General features: G+C 44.3%; 2 protein-coding genes across 7 annotated transcripts in view; one reads left to right on the top strand and one right to left on the bottom strand.

Annotated features, from left to right (window-relative positions):
- Window positions 1-759: 759 nt before the first annotated feature.
- Window positions 760-14,331, bottom strand: LOC122377796. 6 transcript variants are annotated; one of them, XM_043358226.1, is made up of 11 exons: window positions 11,558-11,625; window positions 7,612-9,926; window positions 6,466-6,573; window positions 5,702-5,835; window positions 5,289-5,450; window positions 4,663-4,836; window positions 3,787-3,886; window positions 3,078-3,228; window positions 2,543-2,757; window positions 2,225-2,339; window positions 760-1,502 (listed from the first exon to the last, which is right to left on the bottom strand). In XM_043358226.1, the coding sequence occupies exons 3-11, from the start codon at window positions 6,562-6,564 to the stop codon at window positions 1,045-1,047; spliced, it is 1,608 nt and encodes a 535-aa protein (XP_043214161.1). In that variant the 5' UTR covers window positions 6,565-6,573; window positions 7,612-9,926; window positions 11,558-11,625; the 3' UTR covers window positions 760-1,044. The 6 variants fall into 6 exon arrangements, 3 of the variants coding, with proteins under 3 accessions (XP_043214161.1, XP_043214159.1, XP_043214160.1); XR_006255923.1 differs by lacking the exon at window positions 3,787-3,886 and having other exon boundaries at window positions 11,558-11,715; XR_006255922.1 differs by lacking the exons at window positions 3,787-3,886; window positions 11,558-11,625 and adding an exon at window positions 10,078-10,953 and having other exon boundaries at window positions 7,612-9,644.
- Window positions 12,316-14,776, top strand: part of LOC122377795 (adenylate cyclase type 5-like) — a 51,846-nt gene continuing 49,385 nt past the window's right edge. Inside the window, exons 1-2 of the mRNA XM_043358222.1 lie at window positions 12,316-12,532; window positions 12,803-12,853. The gene's annotated coding sequence lies outside the window, so the exon portion shown is untranslated. The remainder of the gene's footprint in view (window positions 12,533-12,802; window positions 12,854-14,776) is intronic.

Below are 14,776 nucleotides of genomic sequence, written 5' to 3'. Positions count from 1 at the left end.
CCAGCTCCTACTGGTAAAATGTCCAACCCTTTAATGGCTCAGGAATACTGTTCTTAACCAGCTGCAGTGTCATGTCTACATCTTCCTCCATTTGCTAGTTTCAGTAGGTACAATGGACAGTACAATATCACAGTGCGACTATATATGCGCCAGTGGTGCTACATAGTTCTGTGGCCCTTCATGGCATAGCTAATGGCAACTGCTGCTCTTCTTGGATTGTGCTACATGCTACGTGTAACATGTGCCAGTCCCGTGTCATTGCTGCATCTACATGTGACAATCTTTACCGCTACCAATTGCAGTCTCCACTGCTACATCACTGTAAAAAAAGTTTACCAACTAGTTAGTTATCCGGCCATTTTCACTAACCATAGGCGTGTAAGCAAAACACGCATTTCATGACTAAGTGTGTTTTCAATTACACGCAAAAGGTTGAATAGCGTGTTTTGAAAACACCTCCTAGTTTTCGAATATTTGCCAGGTTACTAAGATAAGCCGTGTAAGCGTGTTTATTGACTATCATCGGTGTGTTTTGTTAATAACTACAGACGTGTTAGGTAACACATGTGTTTGTCACACGGCCACTTTTCACTAGCTATATGCGTGTACGCAAAACACACATATTGCGTGTTAGCTAACTAAGCTGTGCGTGTTAATAAACTAAATGCATTTTTGAGAACAGGCGTGTAACTTAACTAATGTGCGTGTTAGTCACCTCTTTTCACAGCCGCCCCCCCCCCCCCAAAAAAACGAATCGAATTAAACTCATCAAACATGTTTATTCAAAACTGCATTCAAGCTCCTTTCAGCAAGCTTACAACTGCATACAGTAATATTTCTCTTATTGTACTAAAAATGAACCTAAAAAAGTAATCTTCTGTAGGAAACTGCCGAGCGGCAAAGGCGCTCCGTTCTAAAGTTACGTTCTAAGCTATAGGCACAGAGCTACGCACAGAGATGCTTGAGACTCTGGACATGTCCCAGGGCGCGGTTCGAAGGGTTAACTGCCGAGCGGAAAAGACATTCCGTTATCAAGTTCTGTGCTCAGCTACTCACAGAGCTGCTCGAGACGCTGGACGTGTCACACGGTTTGAAAGTGTTAACAGCCGAGCGGCAAAGGCGTTCCGTTCTCAGGTTCCGTTCTAAGCTACTCACAGAGCTACGCACAGAGCTGCTTGAGACGCTGGACTCGTCCAGGACACGGTTGGAAAGAGTTTGGTTGCCCCCCTTTTCAAAGATGTTCACCGTGATAAATATCAGAGCGTTCTTAGCCTTAGACACGGGGCACTTCTGGTTGAACACTGGGAAAATCGCTGCCCACAGAAGCAGGAGATCAGCCTTGCTGCTCCGGTCCACCGACCTTGTCAAGCAGACCCCCTCGACGAAAAGGCCGATGGACCCGTCGTCGTTGACCTGGTAGTGCGGCGCGCTTCCTGATCCCTCAAAGATGTCCTCGGGGTTCGCGTCTAGGTAGTAGAGGAGAGACTCCACGCAGTCGGTGTCTGAAATAGAGGTAAATTTTTCAGACTGATATTTACCTTTAACAGTATAACACTGCTACTTGCTAGCTGCTTGAGGTCTTCCGATCTCACGGATATCGTATAAAATGCCACCAAGGCCTCGAATTTCGAGACCATGCCGCTAACAACACAAATTTTGATATCTATTTTTTTTTGGGGGGGGGGAGGGTCAGTTTTCACCTGGTCATGTGAAAACTGGTCTGGTCGTCAGGTCAAGGATCAAGTGATTCGCCAATCCAATAAAGGTCGCTGAAGTATAACAGCACAAATGTCAGTATAACACCTGTTCGGCGATGAACGAACGAGCCCAAGAGGTGTCACGTTTATGAAACGCATACTGAACTAGCTGGCTGCTTTTGACCATATCACTGTTAATTCGATCAAATAAACAGCCGTGAGCCACCTCATGGGCGATGAAAGAGCGAGCGAGAGAAACAGGCGTCACAGAGTAATTTGCACGCTTAAACCTAACTAGTTAAGAGCGTTTGAAAACAAGGATAAACAATGCACAGACAAAGCACACGACACAAGTCAGAGTAGTATTTTGAATTTAATTTTCATTCATCTGCTAGGTACTAGATTTGAAAGTAATGAGCAGAGACGTGTCTCACGTCGCCCATAGGTTAGTAGTTCGGCAGCAATCTTGCATGGTCGTAATGGGGGGGGGGGGGCAATAGTTGACGTGAATGGTTTACCGTATTTACCTTGACATTCTGTGATCAGTTGGATGGCGGTGAGAAAGTCGCTCAGGCGGCGCCTGTAGTCACCAAGCTTAGACGACTCCGTCTCCCCCTCCAGTTTGGCCAGCTCACGCCAGATCTGGAACAACCGGTATCAACAATATAATTAGAGGACAGTTAAGTCATATTATAGAATCCTCCATGGATGAGAAAACGTCAGAAAGCTATGGTGGGCGACGAATAAAAGCCGAAACGATGCAACACACAGGGGACATTTTATGGAATTAGAGAGTAGGAATATAATGACAATTTTACAACTTCCAAGGCATACTTAGTACTTACTTCGTCTGGGTTCCGCAAGATTGGATACAGCTCCAAAAGCTTGCGCATGCTGGTGCGGAGCGTCACCACATGCCTGCGCCTGTCTGCGAACGTCGAGTTGATCAGGGCCTCTCGCTCAGCTTTGCCTTCGCTCGTCAGGTTAGCCTCGTGTAGATGCTTCAAGAGGCGGTTTCTCAGATGCTGAACGTCTTCCTCCGGCATAGGCGGAAGGTACTCTGTCGAAATGTTCATACGAAATGTTAGAGCCAGCGGGGGAGGAGGAGGGGGAGGAGGGGAGAGAGAGAGAGAGAGAGAGAGAGAGAGAGAGAGAGAGAGAGAGAGAGAGAGAGAGAGAGAGAGAGAGAGAGAGAGAGAGACCGCTCTCTTCGCCCATGCCAATAACTTCATATGGCCAATGCAAAGTGGCACACTACCTTTAATATATGCAATGCAAAGCTTGCAGATGGGCAAAATATTCACCACTAGTCGCTTATCAGTCACATGTACTACATCATACTACATCGCTGTCTTGCATTTCACAATGCCCAATGCTTACCCTTGTAGCCTTCGAATCCTTCATATCGCGATCCCTTGAATGTTTTTCCGCGTGACAACCTCTTTGATGACGCTTGGAGTTCGGCATCACTTCCGTCGTCTCGTCGCTTCTCATTCCTTACGCGCCATTGTATTTTTGCTTTGACCTGCGACTGAGACAGGAAAAGCAGTGCATAAATTACAACCCAAGGGTAGATGTAACGTTAAGGGCGTTCAACATCCACTGCAGCTGGTATATAGAGGCAATGCATGGTTCACACGGAGACTGAACTAAATGGTACTTCGACTCCGCATTTAAACCAGTGCGAAGAAGCCGCCCATATTTAGAAACATTGGTCATGCAGGTATGTCAAAGTAGGGCGGGTCGGAGTCGGAGTTGGAGTCGGAGTCGATTTTTTCAAGACGCAGTCGTAGTCGGAGTCGGAGTCGCTAAAATTTGGTCGACTCCGCAGCCCTGAATATACATACAAGTATGGCCAGATCCAGGGCCGGAGCAGTTCGCAAACGCTTCAGTTCAGTTCATTCAGATCGACTTTACTTGAGGTTCAGTTCAATTACCTATTTTCCAATTCAGGACATGGTGACTAAGTGCCTCCGTTCAGTATATTCAGCTGAGTTCGATTAGATAAGTTCACGAACTGTCCCGGACCTGGACCGATGTCATTTTCTATTAGTTGATGGAATCAAACAGCAACGCAATAAGTGCTTACCAGTGCCTGTTTCGGGCTGCACCCAAAGTGCAGCGCCGGCCATTGAACAAGGGCGCGGTCAGCCAGCTCCATGTACCGAGCATGAGTAAGGTTCAGGACGCTTGGAAAAAGAAAGGGCATGGGAGAGCTTAACGACTTGGAGACGCTAGAACAGGAGTTTTCAGGGCAAGGCATAGACATAAGACATCATTTAAAGGAAATATGTAAACATGAAAGCACACCACACGAGACAGTAAAACCGACATAAAGGTGGAAGGCAGGAAGGTGTCACTGGGTCATCCGAGGTCACCTGAGGTCACAAGCGGTTTTTGTGCAATAACTTTTGATTGAATTGAGATAAACTCCGTTCGACGATTATTGTGTTTGTCTCGTCAATGCGCATCGAATGAGATGAACCTTGCCCTAAGGTCAACTTTTCAACTTGACCTTTTGAGGTCATATTATATATCATTCAACGCGCCTTGACGAGCTGAGAACAATGGCGTGCGAATTATGCCTCTATCTTTTCTGGATCAAAAGTTATTGAAGAAAAACTATCAAAAGTAAAAAAGAACATTTTTTCCTCGGTGACCTCTGGTGACCTAGTTTTTGGTCTGACCAAAACATGACAAAAATACTTTCCTACTGGTTTTTAACGCTCTTTCGAACGCCGCCTATCGCTTGTCTCAACGATGCTCAGGAGTCGAGTTAGACGGGGGGTGTAAACCCCCTGCTCCGCGGCCCGCTGTGTTACAAATGGAGTACCGGCCCGGCGCGGGTTACGGCTAGGGCTGAATAAAAAATGTACCAAAAAATGCATGATAATAGTATTTTATGTTAACTTCAATGTCCTCAACCCGCGCTACAACAACACCACGTTATCTACGGGGATGATACCTGTTACAAGCTTTCTCGAACGTCACGATGACTGTCGTCACTTCGCTCCACTCCGTCCTGGTCAGAGGTGAGCCGGGCTTTTTGCTTCGAAGCTTTTCGAGGAGTCCAGGTCTCAGCTGGCTGTCGTCAAACCGGATCACTTCCATGGCATCCAGGACTTCCATAGTATCCATCCTGCGAAGAAAACGAACCGAAATGGCATTAGTAACTGGTGGGTCGCCGCACCAGAGACCGACTACTGCGCCTAGTCACCACAGTCGAAGTCTTGCCGCGGCGCAGTATAGTCTATCCTCGCGATCGGAATAGATGTCAGTGCCAGTGGTCACCTGTCTGAGGAGCATTTTGGCAACAGGCAACCAAACTGGTGGACAAGCTGGGATTGGGTGGCACGGTTCGGCGCAGCGATCCGCGGGAAGGAAGACTGTCGATCTACTAACAAATATATAAAATTACGTAACTTTTCATACAGATTCATTCATAGAACTCTTGAGGTTTATAGAGGCCTGTGGTTCATTCGATTAAAATAAATGTAGAAATAACGATGAAAACTCGACACACCCGATTAAACAAGCGCTGAAAGGTTTAATTCCAAACGCATAAAGACAAAGTCAGCCTGACAGACTCACCGAGACACTCCTGCGGTTTGTTGAGATTCGGCCAGAGCGTCGCTTCCCGACTTCGGCCGGATCTCTGCGTCTTCCCCTGATCGACGGAGTTCGGGCGACGTTGGAGGCTCCGGTGTATCCAGCTGCGAAACCACCACTGACGAAGTGGATGTCGTCCCAGTGCTGAAAATGGATGAGAGAAGATGTTTGATACAATACCAGATTAGGATAACATATTTTTTTTCAGGACAATTTCCAACTACGCAAACATTCATAGGCCGAGCTTGTTCAATACTTACGAACGCAACTGAGCAAATTCAGTTGCAAATGATTATGGGCGTTTTTTTTTTCTTTTAGAGTTTTATAACTGCATTCTGCATAAGCAACATTTTATTTCTCAAAACAACCTAACTTAACAGAGATCGATGTCCTACCTTTCAAGAACAACCAGATCGCCACGCATGACGGTCCTGATGCGAGGCCGAGCACCAGTTATCGCATCTTCCTCATTCAGCAGGACCCACGAGGACCAGTCGTCATCATAGATCTCCAGATCCCATTCGCCACCCTGGGGACAAAACATGTACCTCATTCGTAGCCAGGTCGGGAGTAGACCACACACATTAGTCGCTCCAAGGTGGAGAGGGGGATGGAAATGATAGGCAAACACATCCGACATTTTCATACTCAATCATTACGCATAATCATAGAGCCTTTGGTTGCACTCTTCTCTTTCCTGTTAGACTACTGACAACAGCTGCTGTAAATGGTTGATGTTGCATTTGAGACAGACTATGTATTTCCAACACATCAGCCTATTTTCAATCTGAGCCTCGTTCAGCAGCTTAACATTATGGTTTACGTAGGTATATGGCTTTGCATTACCTTAAACAAATTGTGTAAATATTTTTTTTAATGTCATTAATTAAATTTTCTCCGAATGGTATTGTTTTACGAAGGCCGCTGTATTATACTTTCCATAATATGGACTTTTTTGCTCACAGACCTTAAAATATAGTACAAAATACTATTAGGTACTATATTTTAAGGTCTGTGAGCAAAAAAAAAAACGTTATTTCAGCCTTTTACTTGAAACACGACATTGAGTCCCACCGTTAACTAAAATTATTCCGTCACTCTTCCAAAAAAACAAACAAACAAACAAACAAACAAACAAACAAACAAACAATAAACTAACCTGCAGACCGAAGAACGCTCGAACCTTTTGAACAAGGTCCAGGACAGACTCGAATTCGAAGACGCGCGCAGCACTTCGATGGTTTACTAGCGCCTTCATCGTTGACCGCTGAAAAAAATATGACAAGTGGTTACATTAATTATCTAACTACAATGTCCTAAAATCATCGATAGCCATGGAGTGGGTGAAACAGCAAGCGAAACAGCACATGGTTTACTATTTACGCACACATTAGACACGTGGGTTGCACAGCTCACTTCACGGGTGGTTGGATAACATCGGGTATCCCAATCCTAAAAGACAGACATAGCTTATTTGAAAAGCTGAGACAATGCCGATTCTGAATGTCATCCAGAACGCTGAAAACGACGTTTTATAACCATATAACGCCTTCTGAGCGGTGCACGACCGAGCAAAAGAGAGGTTTTGCAGAGTATTTTACACGCGTCATGTCGGATAGAAGTTAACGACTGGAGATTCAGCAATTATGATGATGAAGATGATTAGCCAGATGCTCATTATTTAGGAGCAAAATTGATAGAATAGTTGTATTACGTTTCACCCACGGGGCTTCTTCGGATACATATGTTTGTCATATGTATCCGAAGAAGCCCCGTGGGTGAAACGTAATACAACTATTCTATCAATTTTGATCCTGAATAATGAGCATCTGGCTAATCATCTTCATCATCATATGTAACACAATGCTCCGAACTAGCATCTCCATCCTCAAAAAAGATTCAGCAATTAACCTCGAATCTATTCAAGCCAAGACCCGGCTCGAAGGAGGTGGGGTAAGCACGTGCAGTGACGCCCCCAGTGTTGTCGAAGCTGCATGTCGGATCAGTCTCTACCTTCGTAGCAAATTTGAGCACAATCGCCTCATCCGTTCCCGAGATATAGGGGCGGTGTGTGCACGTGCGTTCATGCAATAGTTTCACACCATGGACGCGTGGAAGCCACATAACTGGCCGCTAGCTACATGTCAGATATCAGAGCCAGTGTAAGACCCGAGTGAGTGTAAGTTTGCACTCACAATAGCCATAACAGCGAAGCAAATAGCTGCAATACTGCTCAATACAAGCAGTCGCGAGTTCGCAGTAAATCTGATACTTCAAATTGAAGCAAAATGCACAGATTACTCACCTTTCAGAGGTGATTCGGAGACCTGGTATCTGGTACCTGAGGGGCACGTATTTTGCGGTCTGCACTGAATAAGTAGCCAGCGGAGTGGGGTCAAAAATCCAAGCAGAAGGGATCATCATCATCTCGCCCTTAGTCACACGGTATGCCATATAGTGCTCATCAAACGAAAGCGCCCTCAAGACGTCACCGATGATTTTGACATGGTTTACTGCATCAAACTGAAAATATGCTACGCGAAGAAGATCACAGCTCTCTGAGCTTGAAGCAGCCGGGTTTCTCACGATCAGCACATCATCGACGCAGTACTTCTGTCCCGCAAGCACTGCCATCTTGGTGTACGTAGCTCGGTCATCCACCTCCCATCCGAATGCACCTGTAACTAGGCATGGCTTGCATTTCTTCCCCATCATCTTCTTTTGCTTTCCTTCGCATGCAGCTACCGCTTCTTGGTGTCGCACTGCGAGGGTTTTACAAATGTTCTTGGTGTTGTGTGCTCGAGATGCGTAGATCTTGAACTGCTGGTGTTTAGCTTCAAAACGCATAGTCCAAGCTTTCCTCAAGGAACCAATTTGTGCTGCCCAGTGCCGGTAATGTAATAAGTAGTGGAACTTCGGCTTGATTTTGAAGTCCGGGAACATTCCACAGAACTCACGCAGCCACTGCTCTACTGAAGGTTGCATTCTTGCAAGAATTTCACCGTCCATACGTGGAGCACAAATGAGTTGTACAAGAGAAAGCAAACCGGTCACAAGAAGCCACGCCTTTTGATCTGGTGGGACCAGTGGACCGATCATGAAAGGGAGAACTCGGAGGAAAGTCCAGCACTGACTGAAAGTGCCTTTGACGAGCACTTTGCGCCCCTTTGCTTGAAGCATGGGAGGAGTGTTCGCTTTGTCGACTCTCGCATATGAGAAGGATTTCATAGCCTTTTGAACTGAGGCGAATGTGAAGAGTTTGATTTGAAAAATCAGGTATGATAGCACCAGAGCCAAGGAATGATTGACTACGCCACTTTCAAACAGATCGTGCGCGATATCTGGTGGAAACATCTCTGTGACCTTAAAGTCTTTCAGCTCATCAAACACACATTTTGAGTTGATACCAAATGCTTTTCGAGATTCCTCATTGTCTCCATTCTCACACATGTTCAGCTCTTCTTGGTACTCCTCCTCAGTACGAAGGGTCAGCTCTTGCTCTGTGAGCTTTGTACCAAAGTCCTCATTTGTGGCGTGGCATGTTCGGCATGGTCGCTGCCCTGACGAAAATGATTCCTGGAAGCCCGCCATCTTATGCACTCCCAGGTTGTCACCACACACAAACTCCACTTTGATATCAAAATGAGTGCCACAAGTATCCAGGCCATTGTTCAAGAGGTCACACAGGGAATCTGTCACAGGCTTCATGACTGTGTTCAAACCATGAAGCTTGATGAGTTTTGTAGGACATAGTAGGAGGAGATGAATGTCACTCAGCACCGACATTGACAAGCCCTCATCGACCGCAAAATAGCAACCACCCAGACTATAATCAGATGCTTTCTTCCGCAGAGGGTTACACACACCAAATTCATCAAAGTAGAGCACAAGCTTGACCAATCTGTCCCGTTTGCAGTTTTCCAGCCTGCCATTTTCCAAGAGACTTGTCAGCTGTTTCTTGACATCCACATACTGATAGCTGGATTGGAATTCACCACCCCCTGTGGTAAGGATCTGAGTCGTAGGTGCAATGTAGCAGAGCTCCTCATGGCAGAATTTGCTCAATTTATACTCGCTTGCAAACTCTTCACAAGCCTGCTTAACTGAAGACGACTTTGATGCTCTGCTCTCATTCTGCTCCTTAAGAGCGGTGTCGACGATTTCTCCTATCTCACTAGCCACGAAAGATGTTGCAGCCCGTGACATCCCATGCTCACATTGCAATCGAAGCAAGAAACGTGCTATTTTCTCCCGGCTACTGTCTTCAGTTTTTGCTGTAGAGCCTTTCTCACCCTGATCATCCAAGCACCAGGCCTCAGTCTCAACCTCAGCTTCTTCCTGACAATGAGTACTGATTGAAGGTGACTCCTCCAGACTTTGCCTTCCTTTCTCTTTGTGCGACTGTGACGTACTTTGCTTGACAGCATGGGTTCTTTCATAATGTCTCAGCCAGTAACGTCCAGTTGTGAACCCTTGTGTACAACGCGGACAGAGAAAAAAGTTGCAGTTCTCAGATTTATCCTTGAAGTGGTTATTGATATGCTGACAAAACAAAGCAATTGAGCTAGAAGAAAACAGACATAATGGAACTGTACAACGCAGAACCACTTCTACAGTTGCCTGAAAAGAGGAAAGCCTGTTATGACTTATGATTCAGTTGGGCAAACTACGGGGAGGAAATCACAAATGTGATTAATCACAAATGTGATCATTTTACGCCTATTTTGCAGCACTTTTGGAAAATCACAAAATTTCACAAAGGTTATGTCACCTGTAGCCAGATCCCAAACACAATCAAAAACATGATAAGGAAAAGATGCCCTCCATGATGAGGGCTGTTCGGCCCGCACATCCTATTGTAAAATTTTGCAGCATGCATGCGCAGTAGGGACCTTTCAGGCCTTATGCTCCGCCCACCACCGTATGACGTCACATGTGTGACATCGGCATCTGCAAAATCTTTCAGCTTCGCGCATCCTAAAATTTCAGGATGCAGGAGGCAAAAGTGGTGCAGACTTGGCGCAGACAACGTACAGTGGCGAAGTGTGCAGTGTTAACTATAGTGAATTTATGCAGTGTTTGGTGTTATTTTGTCGGTGCATAAATTGGAAATGGGTTGGTGAAGTTTTTCATTAGTTATTACGTCGCTGCTTGCTGGAATGGAGCGGCACGATTGTCTCGCGCAAAATATGTTGAGGTGTTCGGTGCGTTCTGCGAAAGATTTTGCTCGACGGGATGGGCAGTGACATCATACAAGTGTGATGTCACAGTCGCGCAAAATATTTTGCAGCACCCGAACAGCCCTATGGTTTATCATGAAAATGATTATGCAGTCAGCTGGCTGAACAACTTTTTGAAAAGGCTGTCAGCTGGCTGATCACAATACTGATAACCAAATCAGCTGGCAAATCATGAAGTTGATCCATACATCCATCCATACATAGGTAGGTACACCAATCATCCTGCTAACAATAGTGATATAGCTGGGTGATCACCACACTAAATCAGTCCTGGTCCAGTCTGCAAAATGTGGCATTCTTCGACGAGATCTTGTCTGGGCAGACACCGCAGGTCGGGGCAGAAATAGGGGCAGGTTTCCGGAATACTGGGGCAGAAGCAGGAAAATCTGGTGCAGAAGTTTAAAAAATTGACGGAAGTGATTTTCTCAGCTTCTCACTGCTTCCTACATCATTATATCATTACATTATTTGCATCATTAGGGGCAGGAATTGGGCTACCCCTGGACTCAGCATTCTGATTCGGGGCAGGACTTTGTCTGCCCTGAAAATCTTGTCGAGCTCCCTGCCATGTTTTGCAGACTGGAAATCAGTTGGGTAAACAGTGGCAGTGGCCATCTGTTTCATTTTTGGAAGCTTCCATTTTTTTAGTATGCTCTTCCAAAAATAGAAGGGCATTTTCCAAAAATAGGGATGAAACTTCCATAAATCGGGACGGAAAAGGCCTTGTCAAATTTTGGAAAATAACACCACCCTCCAAAAATGGCTTTTAGCATAGGTGTAGGAACGTTTTGAGAAGTGTGTGTGGGGGGGGGGGGGGGGGGGCAAGTCGAGCTGAGTATCCGATCTGATTGTAACGTAGCTGAAAGGTGGGTGGGCCATGGTGATGGCCCGGCCGTCCCCCCCCCCCCCCCTGTTCCCACACCTATGGCTTTCAGTGCATTAGATCACACTTTGATGGCTTTCAATTATTCACAGAACATCAAAAATTAAACACTTTGATAACTAACTCACCTAAAATCTATAAAAATCGACAAAAATTGAAATCTTCTCGTAACGGGGTCATGCCAACAATGCGCGCCTAATCAAGGATGAAATGACTCACAAAAGAAAAATACTACATATGCAATGTGTGGGCAATAATGACGTCATAAGACCAAAAAGGAAATATCAGTAAAACTATGAAATATACTATTAAATGTCGTTTAAACAGTAAAATGGGAATAATAAACATATTTAAACCAGACTTAACAGGACCTTACCTAACCTAACTATATCTAAACTACAACCTACGGATGTTTGATGATGCGGTCTACTCGCTAGTTGCGAAAAGGGATAGGTCTTAGGCCAGGGATTTACTTATCAAAAATTAATTTTGCAAGCCACTGTACAAACAAATCTCCTTTTTTACTGATTCTTAAAGATAAACAGGCCTATCTCCGGTCATGCGGCCAGTAGTTACCCGCGGTAGTGTCGAAAATGCCGAGATAGCCCAAATATAATAGGCGGAAAAACGGCCAAGGTAACCCGGAGAGCTTTGCATTCTTGCTATTTTTGGAAGATAATTTGTTGATTCATACTACAGTGACTTGCCCAAAAACCTACAATGTAACTCACATTATTTGTTTCAAATAAAAAATCGTAATTTTTATTCTAGATTTCCAAAAATGCTGCCCGCCATAAACCAGGGCATAAACTCCTTCACCTTGGCCTATCTTGGCCATTTCCGCCAATTTACATTCCGACTAGAAACGGCGGCTACGAAAGCCTGCTAGAAGCTTTAAAAAAAAAGGAACATATTACTGTTTTCCCAACTGAAGTGGGGTGGGCCTAAAATATTTGCTTTTCCCTTGCCTAACACATCTCCCATGTCAGATTTTACAGCACACACTAAGTGTGAGCTGCTCTATTGATCGATATCAAAAGTATCTGGATTACTTAATATCTAGACAAGTGATAATCAAGAGTTTCACCTTGTGATCCATTAAAGTAAGGCAATGTGAACTGCATTCTTAGTCAGTGGGTAGTTAAACTACATGTCTAAGCTGCAGCAGCAGAAGGCATAGGCCTGGGAAGAGGAGGGACAGCAGGTGCATTTGCCCCTCCCACTTTTGGACTGGAGGGGCAGCGCCCCTCCAACTTTCGGGAAAATTCAACATTAGCCTTATGGCGTTGCATGGAAAGAAAGAAATATAGAACTTTTGAGTTTTAACTTTTGCCCCCTCAACTTTTTAACCTGCCCCCTCAACTTTTCAAACGTTCCCGGGCCACTGGCGGACCGCGGAAGGCACCTCAGGATGTAAGGGCAAAGTAAATATCTAATTCTCGCATAGAAAAGCATCCCCAAGAATTGAAACCCCCATAGAAGAAAATCAATGTTAACAATTTTATCTGCAATAATGCGGTAACTCATCTTCCATTCCATATGCTCTTCTTTAAATGTCGGGTGTCAGTGAAAAGTTCCAACGGTACCTGTTCCAACATTAGTAAAAATGTAGGTATAGTATAGGTGTTTTTCGATGTGAAATATCATTGTTAGTTATTTGCAAACATCAAAAAGCTAATTAAATGCTGATTTTCCTGTTATTAGTTAATTTAGTCTACTTTCAATAACGGCACAAGTAGCTTTCGGTTGCCAATGTAGGTTGTAGGTGTATTTTTGGTAAGTTTAGGTTAGGTTTTGTTAGTTTAGGTTAGGTTAGGTAAGGTTAGGTTAGGTCTGGTTAGGTTAGGTTTGGTTATATTTTGTCCGAGCTATGTGCCTATACCCATCAGTGTTCATAATTTGGTTTAGGTGTAAATTTTCTGGCTATTTTAGGTGGTTATTGAAGTTAACACCATTGGTTAACATTAATCAATAGATATAACTAATCTAGCCACAGCGGAAAGGTAAGGTACTATTGGAAATTTCGACCCAGGTGCCCCAGCCACAATTTTGTGTGGCACATTCCCCTGTTGTGCTTCACCTTCTGCCACCCCTGTACCTTGGAACCGAATACTTAAATGATTGCCTTTATATGCAAGTTCCATTCCAGCTATACACTGGCGGAACCAGGGGAGTTAACCTGTTTCCTGAATTAAATTGACTCTCATCATTCATTTTGAGAATGTGGCAAGTTGCAACTCCCATGCTTCAATGTTGCAAAAATTATCATTTGGGACCCTACCAATAAATTTCAGAAAATGATGCCCATTTCAACTTTCACTGAACAGGAAAGAACGTAAAGAAATTTTAAATAAAAAATATTTTTAGGTGAACAAAAATGGGCAGCTTTTGCCCAATAAAGGTTATCCTATGACTGCAAGGCCACCTGAAATGCGTTAGACAGATCTTACTAGAGTTGTCCTTAGACATAGTTGTCGGGTTTGTCTTACTGGGCCACCTTATTCATGTGCAATTAAATAATTAGGGGGCTGTATCAAAGTATAATCTACAGCAACCTAGTAACCTCAGTAATAACCTATAGAATTCCTATATTTTAACCTATATTTTGCTAAGATACAGTTGGTGGTCATAATGCTGTCCCTCATTCACACAACATTCATTGCATCATCACGGTTATCACTAGCACCGAATAAAGATAAATCGATTGACAAAATTCAAGGCATACAACACAGAAGCATAATTACATCAAATTTATATCTGGCAACACCTTACTCACCATCAGAGACCCGCACGACGCGGACACAGCACAAGCCGCACAAGCCAAAGGACGCGCGCCGAAAAAACATGGCGGACGTGACGCAGTTGCACCGCAGTTGTCAAATAACTTCAAGTGTGTTTTAGCACAAAGGTACATGTTGTACAAAAGGTCGTATGTTAGTGTCCCCTGCTATGTATAGTTTGTTCGAAAACACGTTTTGCGTAAGTGTGGCATATAGTGTATAAAACACGCATAGTGCTTGCTGACACACCACTAGTTGACACACCTTGGCTTAGTTTTGTAACTTATATGTTTGTTTACCACAAATAAATGTGCTTACATACAAACCGTTTACTAACCTCATTGCTATCTTCAGCTTTTGTGTGTCTTAATACTATCTTTTTGTTGAGCAATTAACACGGTAGTTTGTAAACTTTTTTTACAGTGTATTTTCACAACAAAGTGATTATTTAGGCCTACATTTCTGCAGCCATGTGTGATCTAAGTTATCAACATTTGGACGAATGGATAAATCAGACCGGTGTTGCCGTACTCGCTGTTCCGCCATGTCATCCCCCCCCCCACCGCC

Source organism: Amphibalanus amphitrite, unplaced genomic scaffold, assembly GCF_019059575.1.
Source record: "Amphibalanus amphitrite isolate SeventyFive unplaced genomic scaffold, NRLGWU_Aamphi_draft 000051F_arrow, whole genome shotgun sequence".
NCBI classification, from domain to species: domain Eukaryota; kingdom Metazoa; phylum Arthropoda; class Thecostraca; order Balanomorpha; family Balanidae; genus Amphibalanus; species Amphibalanus amphitrite.
Note: the sequence above shows the minus strand (reverse complement) of the source record. Positions and strands in the feature narration are given on the sequence as shown.

What these genes read in the sequence shown, in the direction of transcription:
- LOC122377796 (XM_043358224.1), bottom strand. An exon ending in GATCTGGTTGTTCTTGAAAG is followed by an intron (nt 5,451 to 5,701) that starts GTAGGACATCGA and finishes ATCCATTTTCAG; the next exon opens with CACTGGGACGACATCCACTT. An exon ending in GCAGCCCGAAACAGGCACTG is followed by an intron (nt 3,229 to 3,786) that starts GTAAGCACTTAT and finishes TTCCTGTCTCAG; the next exon opens with TCGCAGGTCAAAGCAAAAAT.